This window comes from Scyliorhinus torazame, chromosome 3, assembly GCF_047496885.1.
Source record: "Scyliorhinus torazame isolate Kashiwa2021f chromosome 3, sScyTor2.1, whole genome shotgun sequence".
Classification (NCBI taxonomy): Eukaryota; Metazoa; Chordata; class Chondrichthyes; order Carcharhiniformes; family Scyliorhinidae; genus Scyliorhinus; species Scyliorhinus torazame.
In genome coordinates this window covers 161185402-161202823 of record NC_092709.1, presented here as the reverse complement: position 1 = coordinate 161202823, position 17422 = coordinate 161185402, and the positions used below count along the sequence as shown (strand labels likewise).

Here is a 17422-nt window from a genome sequence, read left to right as displayed (position 1 = left end):
TCATCGGAATAATCACGTAGAGCATGAGAGGACTCAACAAACCAGAGTCTTCACCCATCTTAAGAGCCTGAGGGTCGACATAGTCGTTTTACAGCAGGCACATGCAAGAGAGAAGGATCAACTGAGGGCAAGGAAAAGCTGGGTGGGGCAGGCACACCAGGTGTGCTTCGACGAGGGGGGTGACTATAATAGCAGTTACAGCAATGAACATCATGGGGGAGGGGGAGACTTTCCTGTGTGCAGGACCCAAAAACAGACATAACCGACGCTTGAACGGGAGCCAAATCAGGAATGAAAACAGTGAACCACCTTCATGGAACAGATGGAGGAATGGATCCATGGAAGTTTAACCACCTGAGGGAGAAGGCGAACGTCTTCTCCCATTTACACAAAGCCTATTCCAAAATAGACCTCTTTGTAGTGTGAGAAGTCGGTGCTTCCAGGGGTGGTAGGGTCGGAATACTCTGCGATAGTAATCTCAGACCACGCTTCACACTACACAAACGCAAGGTTAGAGATGCCCAGTGCCCCCCATGGAGACTGGATACAGCCCTCCTTGTCGACAGGGAATTCTGCAAAAGAATGTTGCAAGCCATCGACGAATATGTAACCTGCAACCAAAATGGGAAGATCTCACCTTCCACATTCTGGGAGGCACTGAAGGCAGTGATCAGGGGGGAGCATATATTTGTAGCATATAGGGCGCTTCGAGACAGGAAGGAAAGGGCGGCTATGCAGTGGCTGATCGACCCCATATTGGAAGTGGATCGGCGATATTCCACGGCACCGACCGTGAAACTACTGGCGGAGAGCAAAAAGCTACAAATGGAACTTGACCTGCTCTCCACTGGGAAAGCAGTGAACCAGCTCCGCCAGACACAAGGTCACTTTATGAGCAAGGAGACAAGGCCAACCGCCGAATGACATATCAGCTGAGGAAGCAGGCTGCCTCAAGGGAGATAGCACAGATAAGGAAAGAGAATGGTAGAGTGGTCACACCTCCAGGTGAGTCCAACGGAGCCTTTGCAAACTTTGACTAGGCACTGTACACCTCAGAGTCCACGGAGGGAGACTTGAAAATTAAACAATTCCTCGACGGGCTGGACATATCAGTCATGGGGGAGGAAAGGAGACAGGGACTGGAAGCACCACTAGGACTGGAAGAGATCATGGAATGCATTGATTCTGTGCAGTCAGGGAAGGCACCAGGACCGGATGGGTTCCTGGTAGACCTCTAGAAGATGTTTGCAGCAGCAGACCTGGGGATGCTGCCATTCAAACTGGCCCAAATCAAGTTCAGGTACCTGGTGATACAGATAACTCATGACTGGATGCGGCTCTGTAAGTGGAACCTGTCCAGCCTGGTGGGGAAGGTGAACAGGGATCTCGAGAGATGGGGCTCATTCCCACTCTCCCCGGCGGGAAGAGTGTCGACGGTAAAAACGAACGTGCTGTCAAGATTCCTTTTGAGATTACTCATCCCCAATTCCTTCTTCACCAGGGTGGATAAACTGATCATGGCCTTCGTCTGGGCATGATAGAACCCTAGGATAGCGAGAACCGTCCTGCAAAGAGGGCGGCACATGGGGGCCATGGCTCTGCTGAACCCCCTATTCTATCACTGGGCTGCAACACAGAGAGGGTTCAGGGGTGGTTGCGGGAGCCCGAGGTGGAATGGGTACATATGGAGGAAGCCTCCGGTACTGGGACGTCCCACTGGGCCCTGCCCACCGCCTCACTCCCAGTCCCCCCAGCCAGATACACGAGGAGCCCGGTGGCAGTTGCCACATTACGGACCTGGAACCATCTCAGACCCACTTCAAACCAAGTGACATGTCTGTTGCGGCCCCCATCTGCAGGAACCACAAATGTATCCCAGCGAAAGTAGACGGCAACTTCAAAACGTAGAGAGAGGATGGAGGGATATTGACGGTAAGAGACATGTACGTGGATGGCAGGGTAGCGACCCTGGCAGAGCTAACCGCGAAGCTCCAAGTCCCGACAGGAAACAAGCTCCGGTACGAGACTTCCTCCGCAAGGAGACCACGACATTTCCCTGGACACACCCGACTGGACAAACTACTAGCACCCCGGAATTGCTAAGGGACAGTAAACGTGATGACGTATACAGACGATTGTTAGAAGAGGTAAGGGCCCCACAGGATGAGACACGGGAAAGATGGGAGGAGAAACTGAGCATGGAAATAGGGGGAGGACTCTGAATCGAAGCACTGCACAGGATAAACACCACCTCCTCATACACATGGCTGAGTCTAACGCAACTAAAGACAGTGCACAGGGTGCACCTGACCAGGACATGGATGAGCAGGTTCTTCACAGAGGTGGAGGATAAATGAAGTGATGCTGCCCCAAACTCATCAGGTTCTGGATTGCCTTTCTCGAGGCCATGTCCAGAGTGGTGAAGGTGAAGATGGAGGCATGCCCTTCAGTGGCTGTCTTCGAGGTATCGGAGCATTCATAGTTCTTTGTGGGGATGGGTGCAGACACCCTGGCATTCGCCTCCCTGAATGCCCGGCGGAAACTTCTGCTTGAAACTGCAGCGAGGAGGAGAAATCTGCACAACGCACTGAAGGATGTGGGTGCCCACGTACGGCAACACAACAATACTGCCATACAAAGGGCATAACCACCATGCCAGAGCTCATCTCCTGTTCGCCTGGTGTGCGGTACTCATTGGGTATCCACCACCTTAGGCCACAAAGGGGCAACTCTGACCATATCTACACTATGCTGGTCACTACAATGTAAATGGACCACTTATCTCTTTTGTCAAATTTCTTCTTTTGCTCCCTGTTCTTGTTTGACAACACCAATGTAAATTTCGACCACATATATAGTAGCAAATTATTTATAATCTGTTATGATTAATGCAACTATACAACTGAACCCTATGATAACAAGACTTACCTGTCATAAATTACAAACTCCAATAAAACCATTTTTTTTTTTTAAAAGAGCCAGGAAAATCAGCTTGTTAACATTGCTTCTCTCTTCACAAGTGCTGCCAGACCTGCTGAGTATTTCCAGCATTATTTTGTATTTATTTTACTTCAATCTAATCTGGTTAGTGAAAGATGATCTGGTAAACTAAATCAGGCATGTGTCATTCCTAAAATTACACTGGGAGCTAACAGCCCAGATGGTCCCTTATAAGCTTTCCTCTGGTTCCTCAGTATAAATTTGTCAAGATACCAAAATCCAGTTTTCTTAAAACCAGAGCCTATTTACTTATATAGCCCCCATGGCCTTATTCATTTGTGAATGACAATCTATGTCAACATTGGGAGTAGCTTTTTCCAGCACTGCACTTTTCAGATTGAGCTTAACCAGCAATAAATGGAAATTAATTAGCCTCCAAAAAGAGCCAATGGAAACTTGCTGAAACTTACTGGATTGATGGTTTTTGGATTTAACCGGTCACTGGGTCTTGGATATGGCTTAACAGTGGCAGTGGTGAGATTACTTGTTGCTGACTCTGATGTCTTCTTTCTTTGTGCTTCAATTTTAGACTTCTCACGAGATGACGACAACGACATTCTTTTCACATAACTTCCAACTGCATGAAGAAGAAAAAATGCCTATTTATTCCAAAGAAAAGCAATCTCTTCCTATTACTTGATGTCCTTTGTACTTGTGGCAGATGAATTGATTGCTCCCCATTACTCAGGCAATGCAGAGCCAAAAGGGATATAAACTTTTCCAAGTGCCCTTTAAGATAACGTTGTGATTTACTGATTTCAAGAAGCATTCTGTAACAGTACAGCAATAATCTCTCTTCCTGTGAAAGATCTATTCAAATGCTTGGGGAGTCATCAATGTCAAATTGCTCCAAGAGTAGGAGGACATAAAACAGGGAAATTTATTCACAAGTTGGGAGTGCCAAGTCCCTGCAATTGGTTATGACATCAAGAAAGCACATCGTACCTGCATCATTTTTACACGATATACAAGTGGAACAATGCCTTCACTTATGTTCATTAATTTGTGTGAGGCCATTTACCCCCCTTCTGCACTGAGGCCATTTACCCCCTCCTTTCTGCACTGAGGGCAGTTACCCCCTCCTTTCTGCACTGAGGGCAGTTACCCCCCCCTTTCTGCACTGAGGGCAGTTACCCCCCCCTTTCTGCACTGAGGGCAGTTACCCCCTCCTTTCTGCACGGAGGCCATTCACCCCCTTTCCTCGCTGAGGCCATTTGCCCCCTTTCTGCACTGAGGCCATTTACCCCCTTTCTGCACGGAGGCCATTTACCCCCTCCTTTCTGCACTGAGGGCAGTTACCCCCGCCTTTCTGCACTGAGGGCAGTTACCCCCGCCTTTCTGCACTGAGGGCAGTTACCCCCTCCTTTCTGCACTACGGGCAGTTACCCCCGCCATTCTGCACTGAGGGCAGTTACCCCCTCCTTTCTGCACTGAGGGCAGTTACCCCCCCCTTTCTGCACTGAGGGCAGTTACCCCCTCCTTTCTGCACGGAGGCCATTCACCCCCTTTCCTCGCTGAGGCCATTTGCCCCCTTTCTGCACTGAGGCCATTTACCCCCTTTCTGCACGGAGGCCATTTACCCCCTCCTTTCTGCACTGAGGGCAGTTACCCCCGCCTTTCTGCACTGAGGGCAGTTACCCCCGCCTTTCTGCACTGAGGGCAGTTACCCCCTCCTTTCTGCACTGCGGGCAGTTACCCCCGCCATTCTGCACTGAGGGCAGTTACCCCCTCCTTTCTGCACTGAGGGCAGTTACCCCCACCTTTCTGCACTGAGGGCAGTTACCCCCCTCCTTTCTGCACTGAGGGCAGTTACCCCCCTCCTTTCTGCACTGAGGGCAGTTACCCCCTCCTTTCTGCACTGAGGCCATTGACCCCCTTTCCACATGGAGGCCATTACCCCCTCCTTTCTCCACTGAGGCCATTTACCCCCTCCTTTCTACATTGAGGCCATTTACCCCCTCCTTTCTCCACTGAGGCCATTTACCCCCTCCTTTCTCCACTGAGGCCATTTACCCCCTCCTTTCTACATTGAGGCCATTTACCCCCTCCTTTCTGCACTGAGGCCATTTACCCCATTTCTACACTGAGGCCATTTACCCCATTTCTGCACTGAGGCCATTTACCCCATTTCTACACTGAGGCCATTTACCCCCTCCTTTCTGCACTGAGGCCATTTACCCCCTTTCTGAATAATGTGGTAGAACTTTGCACTCAGTGTTTCTGTGACCTAACCCCATTAAGTCAGGACCTCTGGTTATGAAGTCTCCCCAGGTTTCTTCTCTTCGAAATCATATTTCAGCTTGAAAGGCATCCACCAAAGCATCCTTTAAATCTGGGAGCCCTCCTTCCCCTGCTGCTTACAAGCTCCCAAAGATACATATTCCTGCCTCATTGGTGAAAGGTTCTTCTGCTCCCTGTTGAAATGTGCATGTTCTTTAAATGATCTGTAGCATTTTAAACATTATTGATTTCTGCTCTTTCCAATGGTGGTAAACCAATAAGGATTGCTATCCCAAATACACAATCAGGAAACCTTCTAAGGAAACTTGAACAGGTGAGCAGCATCGTGACATGGGAATGGAAATCCTGCGCTGCTGGCCACTAACCTGCCAATCAGAGTAAAATCTACTTGTCTTAAAAATGCTGCTCAAATTACTGTTATATGTTCCTTACTTCATTACTGTTAACTTCATCACTAATTCAGGAGCAGCACAGTCTCCACCTTACTTTCCTCTATTCTGTAGAGGCAGTAGAACTGAAACGATAAAGTAAATGTGACCATGGCACTGCTGGGCACAAGCAGATTAGAATAGTTAGGTGCTTGACGCAATGGGCTGGAGGGCCTCTTTCCGTGCTGTAAAACTCTATGGCTCTATGAGACAACAAATTCAGCTTTTGTCTACAAAATCAGTGACCAAAGGATCTTCCACGTGCACACAGAAAGGTCCAGCAGCTGGAAAACAAAATTCAAATTACAACTTGAAAAAAACTGTAGATACACATTTGTCCATCTATTGCTGACAATGCCATGCAATTAGTCCTGTAACCTAAATAATGCCAACTACAGTGGTTCTAGCACAATTAACAGAGCCACTTCCACTCCAATGATACAGCTTAATTTATTGTCCTGAAAATAGAACAATGCCCAACTTTAAAAATTAATCATCTACCAAAAGTTGAAAGCTTGTTCAAAGTTGACATGAAAGAATCAAGCAAGTGACTAGTCAATAAATTTGAATATGTTCAAGACTGAGATTGATAGCATATTAAAAACATCAAGGTATCTGATGATAGTGCAGGAAAACGGTATTGGAGGTAGAAGATCAGCCACGATCTCACTAAACGGTGGTGCAAGCTCGAAGAGCTGAATGGCTTACTCCTCCTGCTATTTCTTATGTCCTTTTTTTTCCTGATATAGCTACTTAGATAAGGAAAGAAAATTGAATATCCATGACCACTATTAGATCTCTAGGGAAATCAGGCCCACACTGCTATTAGATCTTTCCATTAAGAACAAACTGCTACCAAGGCCAAGTATTGATTAAGAAGACTAACTCCTTTGATATGTGACCATCTTTAGAAAGCAATAAAAATCATAAATACCCTTGTGGGAATAACTGCACCACTGTCCCTTAAATCAGTGCCAAATAATTCCCTCATAATTTCAAAAGATATAATTCTTTAAAAGACAAGATGGTTAATAAAAAACATAATATGCTCCCTATAGATGCCTAGTATGACAGAGTAGTGCTAGGGTTTCCCATTCATCGTTTGGCCTTCCTCAATGATTTCTACGAATAAAAGCCTCGTCACAAAAAGCTGAAGGATTACATTTTGAGGTTTGATGCCATCACATGGACAAACAATGTACTTACTCCTTAAAAAACTCCCAATAACAACCACATGGATTTATATAGTGCTTTCAAAGTAGAAAAATGTGCTTCAAAAGGAATATATTTAAGATGAATATTATTATTGGGTGCAGGTGATCAAAGACCTATGTTTTAAGGAAGGTGCAAAAGTCTGTAGAAACAGGGGTGTTTAGGGCCAAGACAACTTGAAGGGAAGGCTGCTCAATATTGGAGTGATGGAAATGGGGAGTTCACAAGGATCTGGGATTGTAGGGCTGGAGGAGGTTACAGAGTTAAAGAGAGGAAAGGCGACAAAGATATCTGAACACGAGGATGACGATTATTAAATTATCGCATTAGTGGACCAATGGAGATCATGAGCACAGGTGTCATAGGTGAACAGAACTTGGTGCAAATGATAAAAACGGAACCAGGAAAGGGAAGCCCTACTCAACTAGCCAACAGAGAAGAGGGGTTTGAAGTGCATGGTGCAGTCAGTAATGTCAGTGTTGCAGAGAAGTTGAGAATGGTGAAAGATAGTGAACCACAGTCAGTCACACTGGGTGTAATTTGTAACTTTTAGTGTCATTTCAATTCTGTGCTGAGCAGGGACAAAAATCTGATTGTAAAAATTCAAATATGTAATTGCAGGAAAATGGGCAGGGAAAGCAAATAGAGGTTATATGGGTAGGTTATTTGAGGAGGAAGGGAGTGATTCGGGCACATTTGAAAGAATGGGGGGGGGCATTTCTGAGATAAGGGAACAGTGTATACCATCAACTAGAATGGGAGAAAGGAAATTTTGTGGTCATGCTTTAGTGGGAATAGGATCAATAAAACAGAAGAAGGGTCTCATACACAAGTCAAGCTCAGAGAGAGCATGAAGGAAAATAGGAGAGAAACTAGAGGAAGTTATAGGGTTGGCACAGAGTGGAACTGGCTTGGAGGGATGCGAGGCAGTTAAACAGATGGTCTCAATCTTGTGGTGATATGCCAGTGCACAGTTCTGTATATAGTTTGCGATGTGACCTCCAACCGATAGAAATCTATCATGTGACTCGAGACACCCACCAGTTTGTAGTAAGACGTACAAGATAGTGGCGCTCTTCGAGTAGCTCCAGGTGAATTCACTGAATTCATTTAATAGCCATCGTCTGTATTTTAGTTTGTTAGTTATATTTCCACGTGTTTCTTAATAAATCATTATTCTACTGAAACAACTAGTTGGTCTGTGTACATCATTACCATGGTCATAACACAGAACACAACATGGTACCAGGAGTGGAGAACAATTAAAGATAACGACAGAGAAGACATGGCGAAATAGGCTGAAGAACGAAAAGAAAAACGCCTCCGCCGACCTGGTGAACTATGGCCATCTGGAACTCAACGCAATAAAAGATGGTGAACTTAAGAGATGAAAGGTCTGAAGGCACCCGACCAGCTTCAAGTCCACGGGCGGGATTCTCCGAAATGGAGGCAGAGTGTTAGCGCCGTCGAGGTTCACGACGTCATTTACACGCGCCAGGCCTTGGCGCCGTGTAAAGGCGGCGCCGCATACATGACGCGGCCGGCGCCGCATAACTGGCGTCACCTGCGCATGCGCGGGTTGGCCAGCGCCAACCCACGCATGCGTGGTTGCCATCCTCTCCGAGTCCGCCCCGCAAGAAGATGTCAGACAGATCTTGCGGGGCTGCGGAAGAAAGGAGGTCCTCCTTCAGAGAGGACGGCCCGACGATCGGTGGGCACCGATCGCATTTGAGGCCCCCCCCCCCCCCAGTACAGGATCCCACGTTCCCGCGCTGTTCCCGCCGGCAGCGACCAGGTGTGGACAGCGCCAGGGGGAACCCGCCATTTTGGGCTGGCCGCTCGGCCCTGAGAATAGCAGGGGTGCCGGAGAATCGCCATTTTGGGTGTCTCGGGCGATTCTCCGGCCTGCGCCGCGCGGAACTCGACAGGGCCGTTCTCGCCGCTTGGGAGAATCGCGGGAGGGCGTCGGACCGGCATCGCTTGAAAATTTGGCGACCCAGGCGATTCTCCCAACCGGCGCGGGAGCGGAGAATCGCGCCCCACGGGTTTGTTAATAAATCATCTTTCTAGTGAAACAACTAGATGCTCTATTGTACATCACTACCACGGTCATAACACAGAACAAGACAAACCTTAATGACAAATACATTCATCAGCTCTATGAATTTTTTGAAGGTGAAAATGAAATGGGCAGGAGTTCAAGGAGGCAGTCAATAGTAGAGAACAGAAACTGGATTGCCATTGCATTTCATGTTGAACCTGGATATAGCGAGCAATTATAGAAGAGAGTAGGGCATGATGCATCCAGCCAGATCTGCCAATTAACTAAAACATTTGAGGGTCAAGTTATGTTCAAGTCTGTTCATTTGGGGATTAATGAAGCAAGGATTGGATTCACACAATGGGGGGAATAAGAGACAGCAATTCCTAAATACTCTCCAGCAGCAAAACTGCAATATACTTACATCAAAAGTCCACATTTAATACCTTTGCTTTTAAAATAAATGAAAATATTATCAAAAGGTAGGTTTCTTTGGCCATCTTTTCAATAACTGAGATACTCCTTACTGATGAGTGGTTGAAACTTTAATCACCAAAATGGAGGAAGAGGAAAGGATAGCATCTTGTACAGAAATTACTCAATTAGACATTTCGCAATCAGCAACTCTTGTTCTCACAACCCCTCCCCCGCTTTGAAAATCCAGACCTCTTGTTTGCATTTTTATTCTTATTACTGAAACCCTCCCCACCCACCTTCCCCCTGCTTCTCTCTCTCTCCCCCCACACCATTGTCATCCAGTCTCTCCATCTCGCTCTCTCCGTTTAACATATGTATTTTTACTTTCCTCCCCATATTATTACCTTCTCTCTTTCTGGCGTTGAAACTTTTTCTTTATTATTACCTTCTCTTTCTCTCTCTCCGCCGTTGCCAGGCAGCCACTGTCTCCCTCCCTCTCTCTCTCTCTCTGTACGGAAGCCGCCGGTTTGTGTCCGAAACGCGAAGTGTCGGAAATCACCGAGTGTGTCCAGCTACTTCTCTCACTCGCGGCTCCGTGTTTGCAACTTTATTGGCTTCGTTCACACATCAGAAAATAATTTATCCCCCCCAGTATACGTGCGTCTGCGAAGATGTGTTTTGCTGGTCTATGTTCAGAGTGTTTTGTAAATATCTTCTCCCTCCTGTGGAAAATGTGCCCCCAGTCTCTTCCCCTCCCACCCACTTTAGCCAATGTGGTCACTTTCCTCCCACGGACACAGCATTGAGTGTGTGTTCCACGTCAGAGTGACAGGCCTCCACCTCACTTTCACCAACAATTTGTGCTGAGACAGCGCCTTTAATGTAACAAAATGTCCCAAAGCACTTTACAGAAGCACTGATCCTGGTCCTTCACTTTGCGCTCCGAAAGCTAGTGACATCGAAACAAACCTGTTGGACTTTAACCTGGTGTTGTAAGACTTCGTACTGTGCTCACCCCAGTCCAACGCCGGCATCTCCACATCATGGCTTCACTTTGAGGATGGCTTCTTCTCAGAGTCACAGGTTTCTGACGTGAGTCTTCATGTGACTGAACAGGCCGATTCTTGACCGCAGTTCTTTAGGCACATGGGGCAGGACATCCCACGAATTAGTGGGATCCAAAGTATAGGATTTGCTAACTTTTTTCATTCTCTGCCAGGGAATTGAAATTGCTGCTCAGGGGCGGATCTACTATGAAACCAATCCCTGAGGGGCCCCAGAAGCGACTTTAGTCCACATTGCTTAAAAATTTTGCGTCTACTGTATGAGAAGGGTTTTTTAAATAATAATAATAGTGTAATTCAATACAAAATAATAGTTAAATTAAAAGGTTATTAAAGTATGTAGGCTAGCCGTAAACAAAAAAATGTTCAAATTAAGGATGTTTCATTCTAAATATATTTAATATAAAATAATTATAAATAATTTAAAACACTATTAACATTTATGACAGAAATACAAACAGTAGATGACATGTCGTAACAAAAAGGGGAGCCGTTGAAAAGGCAATTACAATGCTAACGTGAATTTTCAACGTGATAGCACTTGTGATAGTGATCTAGACAAGAATTTTTGTGACGAACGGTTACTGCCTTATCACCATGTAAGGTGATGTCCCCTTTAAGACCGGGCTTGGAACCTTGGGGACTCCGCCTCTGGCTCCGCCCATCTGGGAGCCATACATAAAGGGCTGCCTCATGGGCTGTGCAGCAGTCAGCTCTCGTCTCTAGCTCTAGCATAGTTATTAGTCTAATAAAGCCTTCTTTACAGTTTAATCTCTAAGCGTCATTATTGAGGGTACCTCAATTTATTAGACTAAACTAGATTTAGGATGGACACAGGCCTAAAACCAGAGATGCTCAATCTGGAAGCACGAACGCCGGAGGCAAAGGAAATTTTTTAATACTGGCTGCTGTGCTTCAAGGCCTACCTGGACTCTGCAGAGACTCTCATCCTGGGGCCACGCAAGCTGCATCTACTCCACGCCCGGGTGAGTCACAGAATCTCCGCCACACTCGAAAAGGCAACGACTTCTGATGCGGCGATCAAGTTGCTCCGCAAGCGGTTTGTCAAACCCGTCAATGAGGTGCACGCCCGGCATCTACTCTCTACCTGCCGGCAGCGCTCGGGGAAATCGCTCGACGAGTTTGTTGAAAAACTCACCGCGCTTGCCAGGGACTGTGACCATAAGGATGTGACAGGGGAAGTCCATATGAACCTGCACATCAGAGATGCTTTCCTGTCCGGCATCCGCTCGACCTACATCCGGCAGCGGCTGCTCAAAAACGGGGCAAACGACCTCCAGGAGACGCTAATGCTTACCTCCTCGCTGGCGGTGGCCCGACATAACTTGTGTACGTACCCCGCGGACTCTGCCAGACCCCCCCGGACTTCCTCAGACTCAACCGTATTACAGGCCTGCGCCACGCGGCGACCCGCTCACCATGGGGGCACACCATGCTACTGCGGGCAGGGCCAGCACCCACGCCCACGCTGTCCAGCCCGCTCCGCGATCTGCAGCGACTGCGGGAAGAAAGGGCACTTTGCGAGGGTCTGCCTGGCCAGGCCCAGGGGCCAGAAAAACAAAGAACAGCTGGCCCGAAAATCAGGCTCTCGGGCCCGCAGGCCTCGCAATGCTGCTGCGCACCGACCCGACATGCCCTCTTCTGACACGTCACCAGCCTCGTGCGAATCATGGGAGCGGCCATCTTGTCGGCGGCCATCTTCTCGACCCGACACGTGCGACCGACGGCGGCGGCCATTTTACGAGTCCGACTCGGCTGAGGACTCTGACTACCCACGACTGGGTCCGATCACCATCGATCAAACTCGGCCAAAACACCTGCAGAACTCCATGATGCAGGTCCAGGTCAACGGGCATGACACTGCATGCCTCTTCGACTCCGGGAGCACGGAGAGCTTTATCCACCCTGAAACGGTAAGGCGCTGCTCCCTACGCACCCATCCCGCATCAAAAAAACCATAGCCCTCGAATCTGGGTCCCACTCGGTACAAATCACGGGGTACTGTATTGTGGATCTCTCGATCCAGGGCACCAAATACACCCATTTCAAATTTTATATCCTCCCTCACCTCTGTGCCCCCCTGCTGCTCGGACTGGATTTCCAGTGCAGTCACCGAAGCCTGACACTGAAGGTCGGCGGACCCTTGTCCCCCCTCACTGTGGGCTGCCTTGTGACACTGAAAGTCGCACCCCTCTCGCAATTCGCGAACCTCACTCCTGACTGTAAGCCCGTCGCCACCAGGAGCCGGCGCTACAGTGCCCAAGATTTGGCTTTTATCAAGTCAGAGGTCCAGCGTTTACTGGGAGAGGGGGTCATCGAGGCTAGCAATAGCCCTTGGAGAGTGCAAGTGGTGGTAGTCCGGTTCGGGGAGAAGAAACGAATGTTCGAGGATTATAGCCAGACCATTAACCGATTCACGCAGCTTGATGCATACCGCCTTCCTTGCATCGTGGAAATGGTAAATCGGATCGCCCAATACCGAGTCTTTTCCACGGTCGACCTCAAATCCGCGTACCACCAGCTCCCCATCCGACCAAAAGACCACCCCTATACTGCCTTCGAAGCAGCCGGCCGGCTCTTCCACTTCCTCAGGGTCCCCTTTGGTGTCACAAATGGGGTCTCCGTCTTTCAAAGGGCGATGGACCAAATGGTGGACCAGTACGGTTTGCGGGCTACATACCCGTACTTGGACAATGTCACCATCTGCGGCCATGATCAGCAGGACCACGACGCTAACCTCAACAAGTTCCTCCAGACCGCCAGAGCCCTTAACCTGACCTATAACGAGGGCAAATGCGTTTTCCACACCACCTGGCTGGCCATCCTCGGCTACGTCGTGGAAGACGGGGTCCTAGGTCCCGGCCCCGACCGCATGCGCCCCCTTAAGGAACTCCCTCTCCCCCGCAGCCTCAAGGCCCTCAAACGGTGCTTGGGGCTTTTCTCCTATTACGCCCAGTGGGTCCCCAAGTATGCGGACAAAGCCCGCCCACTCTTAAAGACCACCACTTTCCCCCTCTCGGCTGAGGCTCCATTGGCCTTCAACCGCATCAAGGCCGACATCATCAAGGCCGCCATGCACGCGGTGGACGGAACCATCCCTTTCCAGGTAGAGAGCGATGCATCAGACATCGCCCTGGCTGCTACCCTCAATCAAGGAGGCAGACCAGTAGCGTTCTTTTCCCGAACCCTCACCGCCTCCGAGGTTCGACACTCTGCAGTCAAAAAGGAGGCACAAGCCATTATGGAGGCTGTACGGCGCTGGAGACACTACCTAGCCGGTAGAAGGTTTACCCTCATCACCGACCAACGGTCGGTCGCCTATATGTTCGATAACACGCAACGGGGCTAAATAAAAAACGATAAAATTTTGCGGTGAAGGATCGAACTCTCCACCTACTCATACGGTATCAAGTATTGTCCAGGGGAGCTCAACGAGCCCCCAGATGCCCTGTCCCGTGGCACATGCGCCAACGCGCAGGAGGACCGCCTGAAAGCCATCCACAATGACCTCTGCCACCCGGGGGTTACCCGGCTCGTCCATTTCATCAAGCCCCGCAACCTACCTTACTCAACCAAGGAGGTCAAGGCCATGGTCAGGGCCTGCCAAGTCTGTGCGGAGTGCAAACCGCACTTCTATCGGCCAGACAAGGTTCGGCTCGTGAAGGCCTTGGGCCCCTTTGAGCGACTGAGCATGGACTTCAAGGGGCCCCTCCCGTCCACCAACCGTTATGCCTATTTCCTCACCGTGATTGATGAGTTCTCCCATTTCCCATTCGCCATTCCCTGCACCGACATGACCTCAGCCACAGTGATTAAGGCACTGCACAGCATCTTCACCCTGTTCGGTTTCCCTGCTTATATCCACAGCGACTGGGGTACATCGTTCATGAGCAATGAACTGCGTCAGTATCTGCTCAGCAAAGGCATCGCCTCGAGCAGAACGACCCGCGGGGAAACGGGCAGGTGGAGAGGGAGAACACGACCGTGTGGAAGGCTGTCCTTCTGGCCCTGCGGTCGAGAAATCTCCCAACCACCCGCTGGCAGGAGATCCTACCCGATGCCCTACACTCCATTAGCTCACTCCTCTGCACGGCCACGAATGAGACCCCTCACGACCGATTGTTTCACTTCCCCAGGAAGTCTACCTCCGAGGTCTCACCTCCACTTTGGCTGATGGCTCCAGGACCTGTTCTTCTCCAGAAGCACGCGAGGAGCCATAAAACGGACCCCCTAGTTGAAAAGGTCCGACTGCTCCACACCAACCCCAGTTACGCCTAGGTGGAGTACTCCGACGGCAGGCAAGATACGGTTTCCCTCCGGGATCTGGCGCCCGCTGGATCCTCCACCACAGACGCCCCTTCCCGCGCCGCTCCCCTGCAGGACCCGTCGCCCCCTACAACACACCCCCTTCCGGCCCTACCACCCCCTTGCGCCCCCCCCTTTACACACCCCGCCGGCACCGCTACCCCCGGCCCTGCCTAGTTTACCTGCCCCGACCCGGACCGAAGCTCCGACTGCTGTGCTCCCGGATGTGCCCTCAACTGGGACGTCCATGCCCGCCGCACCACCGCCCGAATTGAGGAAGTCGAGGAGGACGATCCGGCCACCGAGACGGATGGACCTATGGTGGCATTTCACCCCCGCCGGACTCTTTTTTTAAACTGGGTGAATGTGATGAACGGTTACTGCCTTATCATCTTGTAAGGTGGTGTCCCCTTTAAGACCGGGCTTGGAACCCTGGGGACTCCGCCTCTGGCTCCGCCCATCTGGGAGCCATACATAAAGGGCTGCCTCATGGGCTGTGCAGCAGTCAGCTCTCGTCTCTAGCTCTAGCATAGTTATTAGTCTAATAAAGCCTTCTTTACAGTTTAATCTCTAAGCGTCATTATTTCAATAAAGTATTCATAAGGATTGGTAGCACGGTAGCCTTGTGGATAGCACAATTGCTTCACAGCTCCAGAGTCCCAGGTTCGATTCCGGCTTGGGTCACTGTCTGTGCGGAGTCTGCACGTCCTCCCCGTGTGTGCGTGGGTTTCCTCCGGGTGCTCCGGTTTCCTCCCACAGTCCAAAGATGTGCAGGTTAGGTGGATTGGCCATGATAAATTGCCCTTAGTGTCCAAAATTGCCCTTAGTGTTGGGTGGGGTTGCTGGGTTGTGGGGATAGGGTGGAAGTGTTGACCTTGGGTAGGGTGCTCTTTCCACGAGCCGGTGCAGACTCGATGGGCCGAATGGCCTCCTTCTGCACTGTAAATTCTATGATAATCTATGATACAATATTTTAATTACCCCTACTCAAAAATAAATGTTATATTTAGAAAAGTAAGGTAAGTAGTAAAGGTAAAATAGTGTTAGATTAGCCTAAGCCTATTGTTTTTATGAAGAGGTGAACGGAAAGTAGGCTACAACCGCATAACCTAGGGGAGTCAGGAGGTGATTTTTTTTTATAGTCAAGGAGATGCCAATGCTTAGATCATGGGTGTTCTCAGGTTGACTTCTATTTTTCCTTTGAGGCTAAACATGTATTGATTATGACAATATCAAGCTTGGCATACAACAGAGGTAGGAGAGTTCCATTGGTGTTTTCCTTTTTGTTGACCAAGAAAGCCTGCCCATGTGATGTGATCATGTTCAACTTGACATTGAAATGAATCATATGAATAATTTTGTCATCTTTAGGAATTGAACATGAGAGATGGTCCAGATTATCATAAAACAGTTCCTTTACATTAACACTGTTAATCATTGTGGGAGCATATGCACTTATGAATGTTGTCTTCTCTTGTGTTATTGCAGAGGAAAGCACAAGCTTTTCAGGTCATTGATGCCTTTGGGAAGGTTTCCCAGATTCTTTGTAATCTCTGTTCTGTTGGTGAAACCAACCACTGCCCTTCTACATTCTGTAGGAGGTAAACCACTCCAGAAGAAAGTGTATCCTGCTTCTAATGCTTCAATTTTGTCTTCTCCCACAAGTCTTGTCTCAGAAAGGGCAGCAATGTCTGCACCATACCAGCTAAGTCCCCTGGCTACCTAGGTCTATTGCTGGCTTGATGATCAAGTAGAGTGTGTTCGTACCAACATGCTAAAGTAATAGTTGGTGACTTTATGTTTGTCTTTGCTTTCTGCTATAGTTCATGCCACTGGATTGTGCAGGAAGCAGGCTTTGTTTTGGTCTCTTTTTATTAGCCTCTCCAATTAAAACTGGCTAGCTGTGAATCCTTTAATAGGGCAACTGGGTCATCACATAGTGCTGCCTGTTGCTAATTCTGTTTCTGGGTAAATCTAGCAACCAACGATCATCTAAGGGCCACCCACATGCAGGTTGAGGACTCCGACTTCCATTGTGACTGTACCTGTCATTTTGCCTTCTTCCGATCATTGTAGAATTTGTTTCGATGTCTGCAAGTCACACGTCTCTGTCTGCCTTTGCATGATCCCACTGCCTGAGGGAATCAAAGATGTCTTCTTGGTTTGACAGCTACAATAGGGCATTTCTTTGATTTTTCCCTTTGCCAAAGTCCACACTGTAGCATTCTGCCACATCCACCAAATGTATCAAATATTTGTAGATACCGTGTCACAATGGACTTTGTTTTGTCCTTCCAACATCTGTCCTTCCACTGTGAGCTAAAGGTTAACAGGGTTCGCTATGATAAGAGGTATACAGGACTTGAAGTAATAGGTTATAGAATTGGTAAGAACGTCTGGTCAGAGATCATCCTCTTTTTCACGAATGAAGCATTAGCTAGGACCCATCTGGTAAACAAAATGAGAGGTGCCTCACAACCTTTTCAACCCAACTGTAGAGATCCACCATGCGGTTCAAGTGCAGTCTCGCAAACACTATAGAACTCGGTAGAAATTTGAGTTACAATTCTCGGATGCAAGTAAGAATCTTTTATTGCCTCTACTGATTACAATTGAGAGAAACTTAAATCTATTCTCAATAAAGAATCTTTTATTGCCTCTACTGATTACAATTGAGAGAAACTTAAATCTAT

General features: G+C 48.6%; 1 protein-coding gene across 4 annotated transcripts in view; it reads right to left on the bottom strand.

The window, feature by feature from the left end:
* Positions 1 to 16796, bottom strand: part of LOC140408782 (PACRG-like protein) — a 67599-nt gene extending 50803 nt beyond the window's left edge. Inside the window, exons 1-2 of one of the 4 annotated variants that reach the window (XM_072496478.1) lie at positions 16775 to 16796; positions 3411 to 3577 (exon numbers count right to left, since the gene is read on the bottom strand). In XM_072496478.1, coding sequence (XP_072352579.1) covers positions 3411 to 3577; positions 16775 to 16781 — 174 coding nt within the window. In that variant the 5' untranslated portion in view covers positions 16782 to 16796. Of the gene's footprint in view, positions 1 to 3410; positions 3578 to 9346; positions 9482 to 9743; positions 10049 to 16774 lie in introns of those variants that run through there. The other 3 variants (XM_072496479.1, XM_072496481.1, XM_072496482.1) reach the window with 3 other exon arrangements.
* Positions 16797 to 17422: the final 626 nt, after the last annotated feature.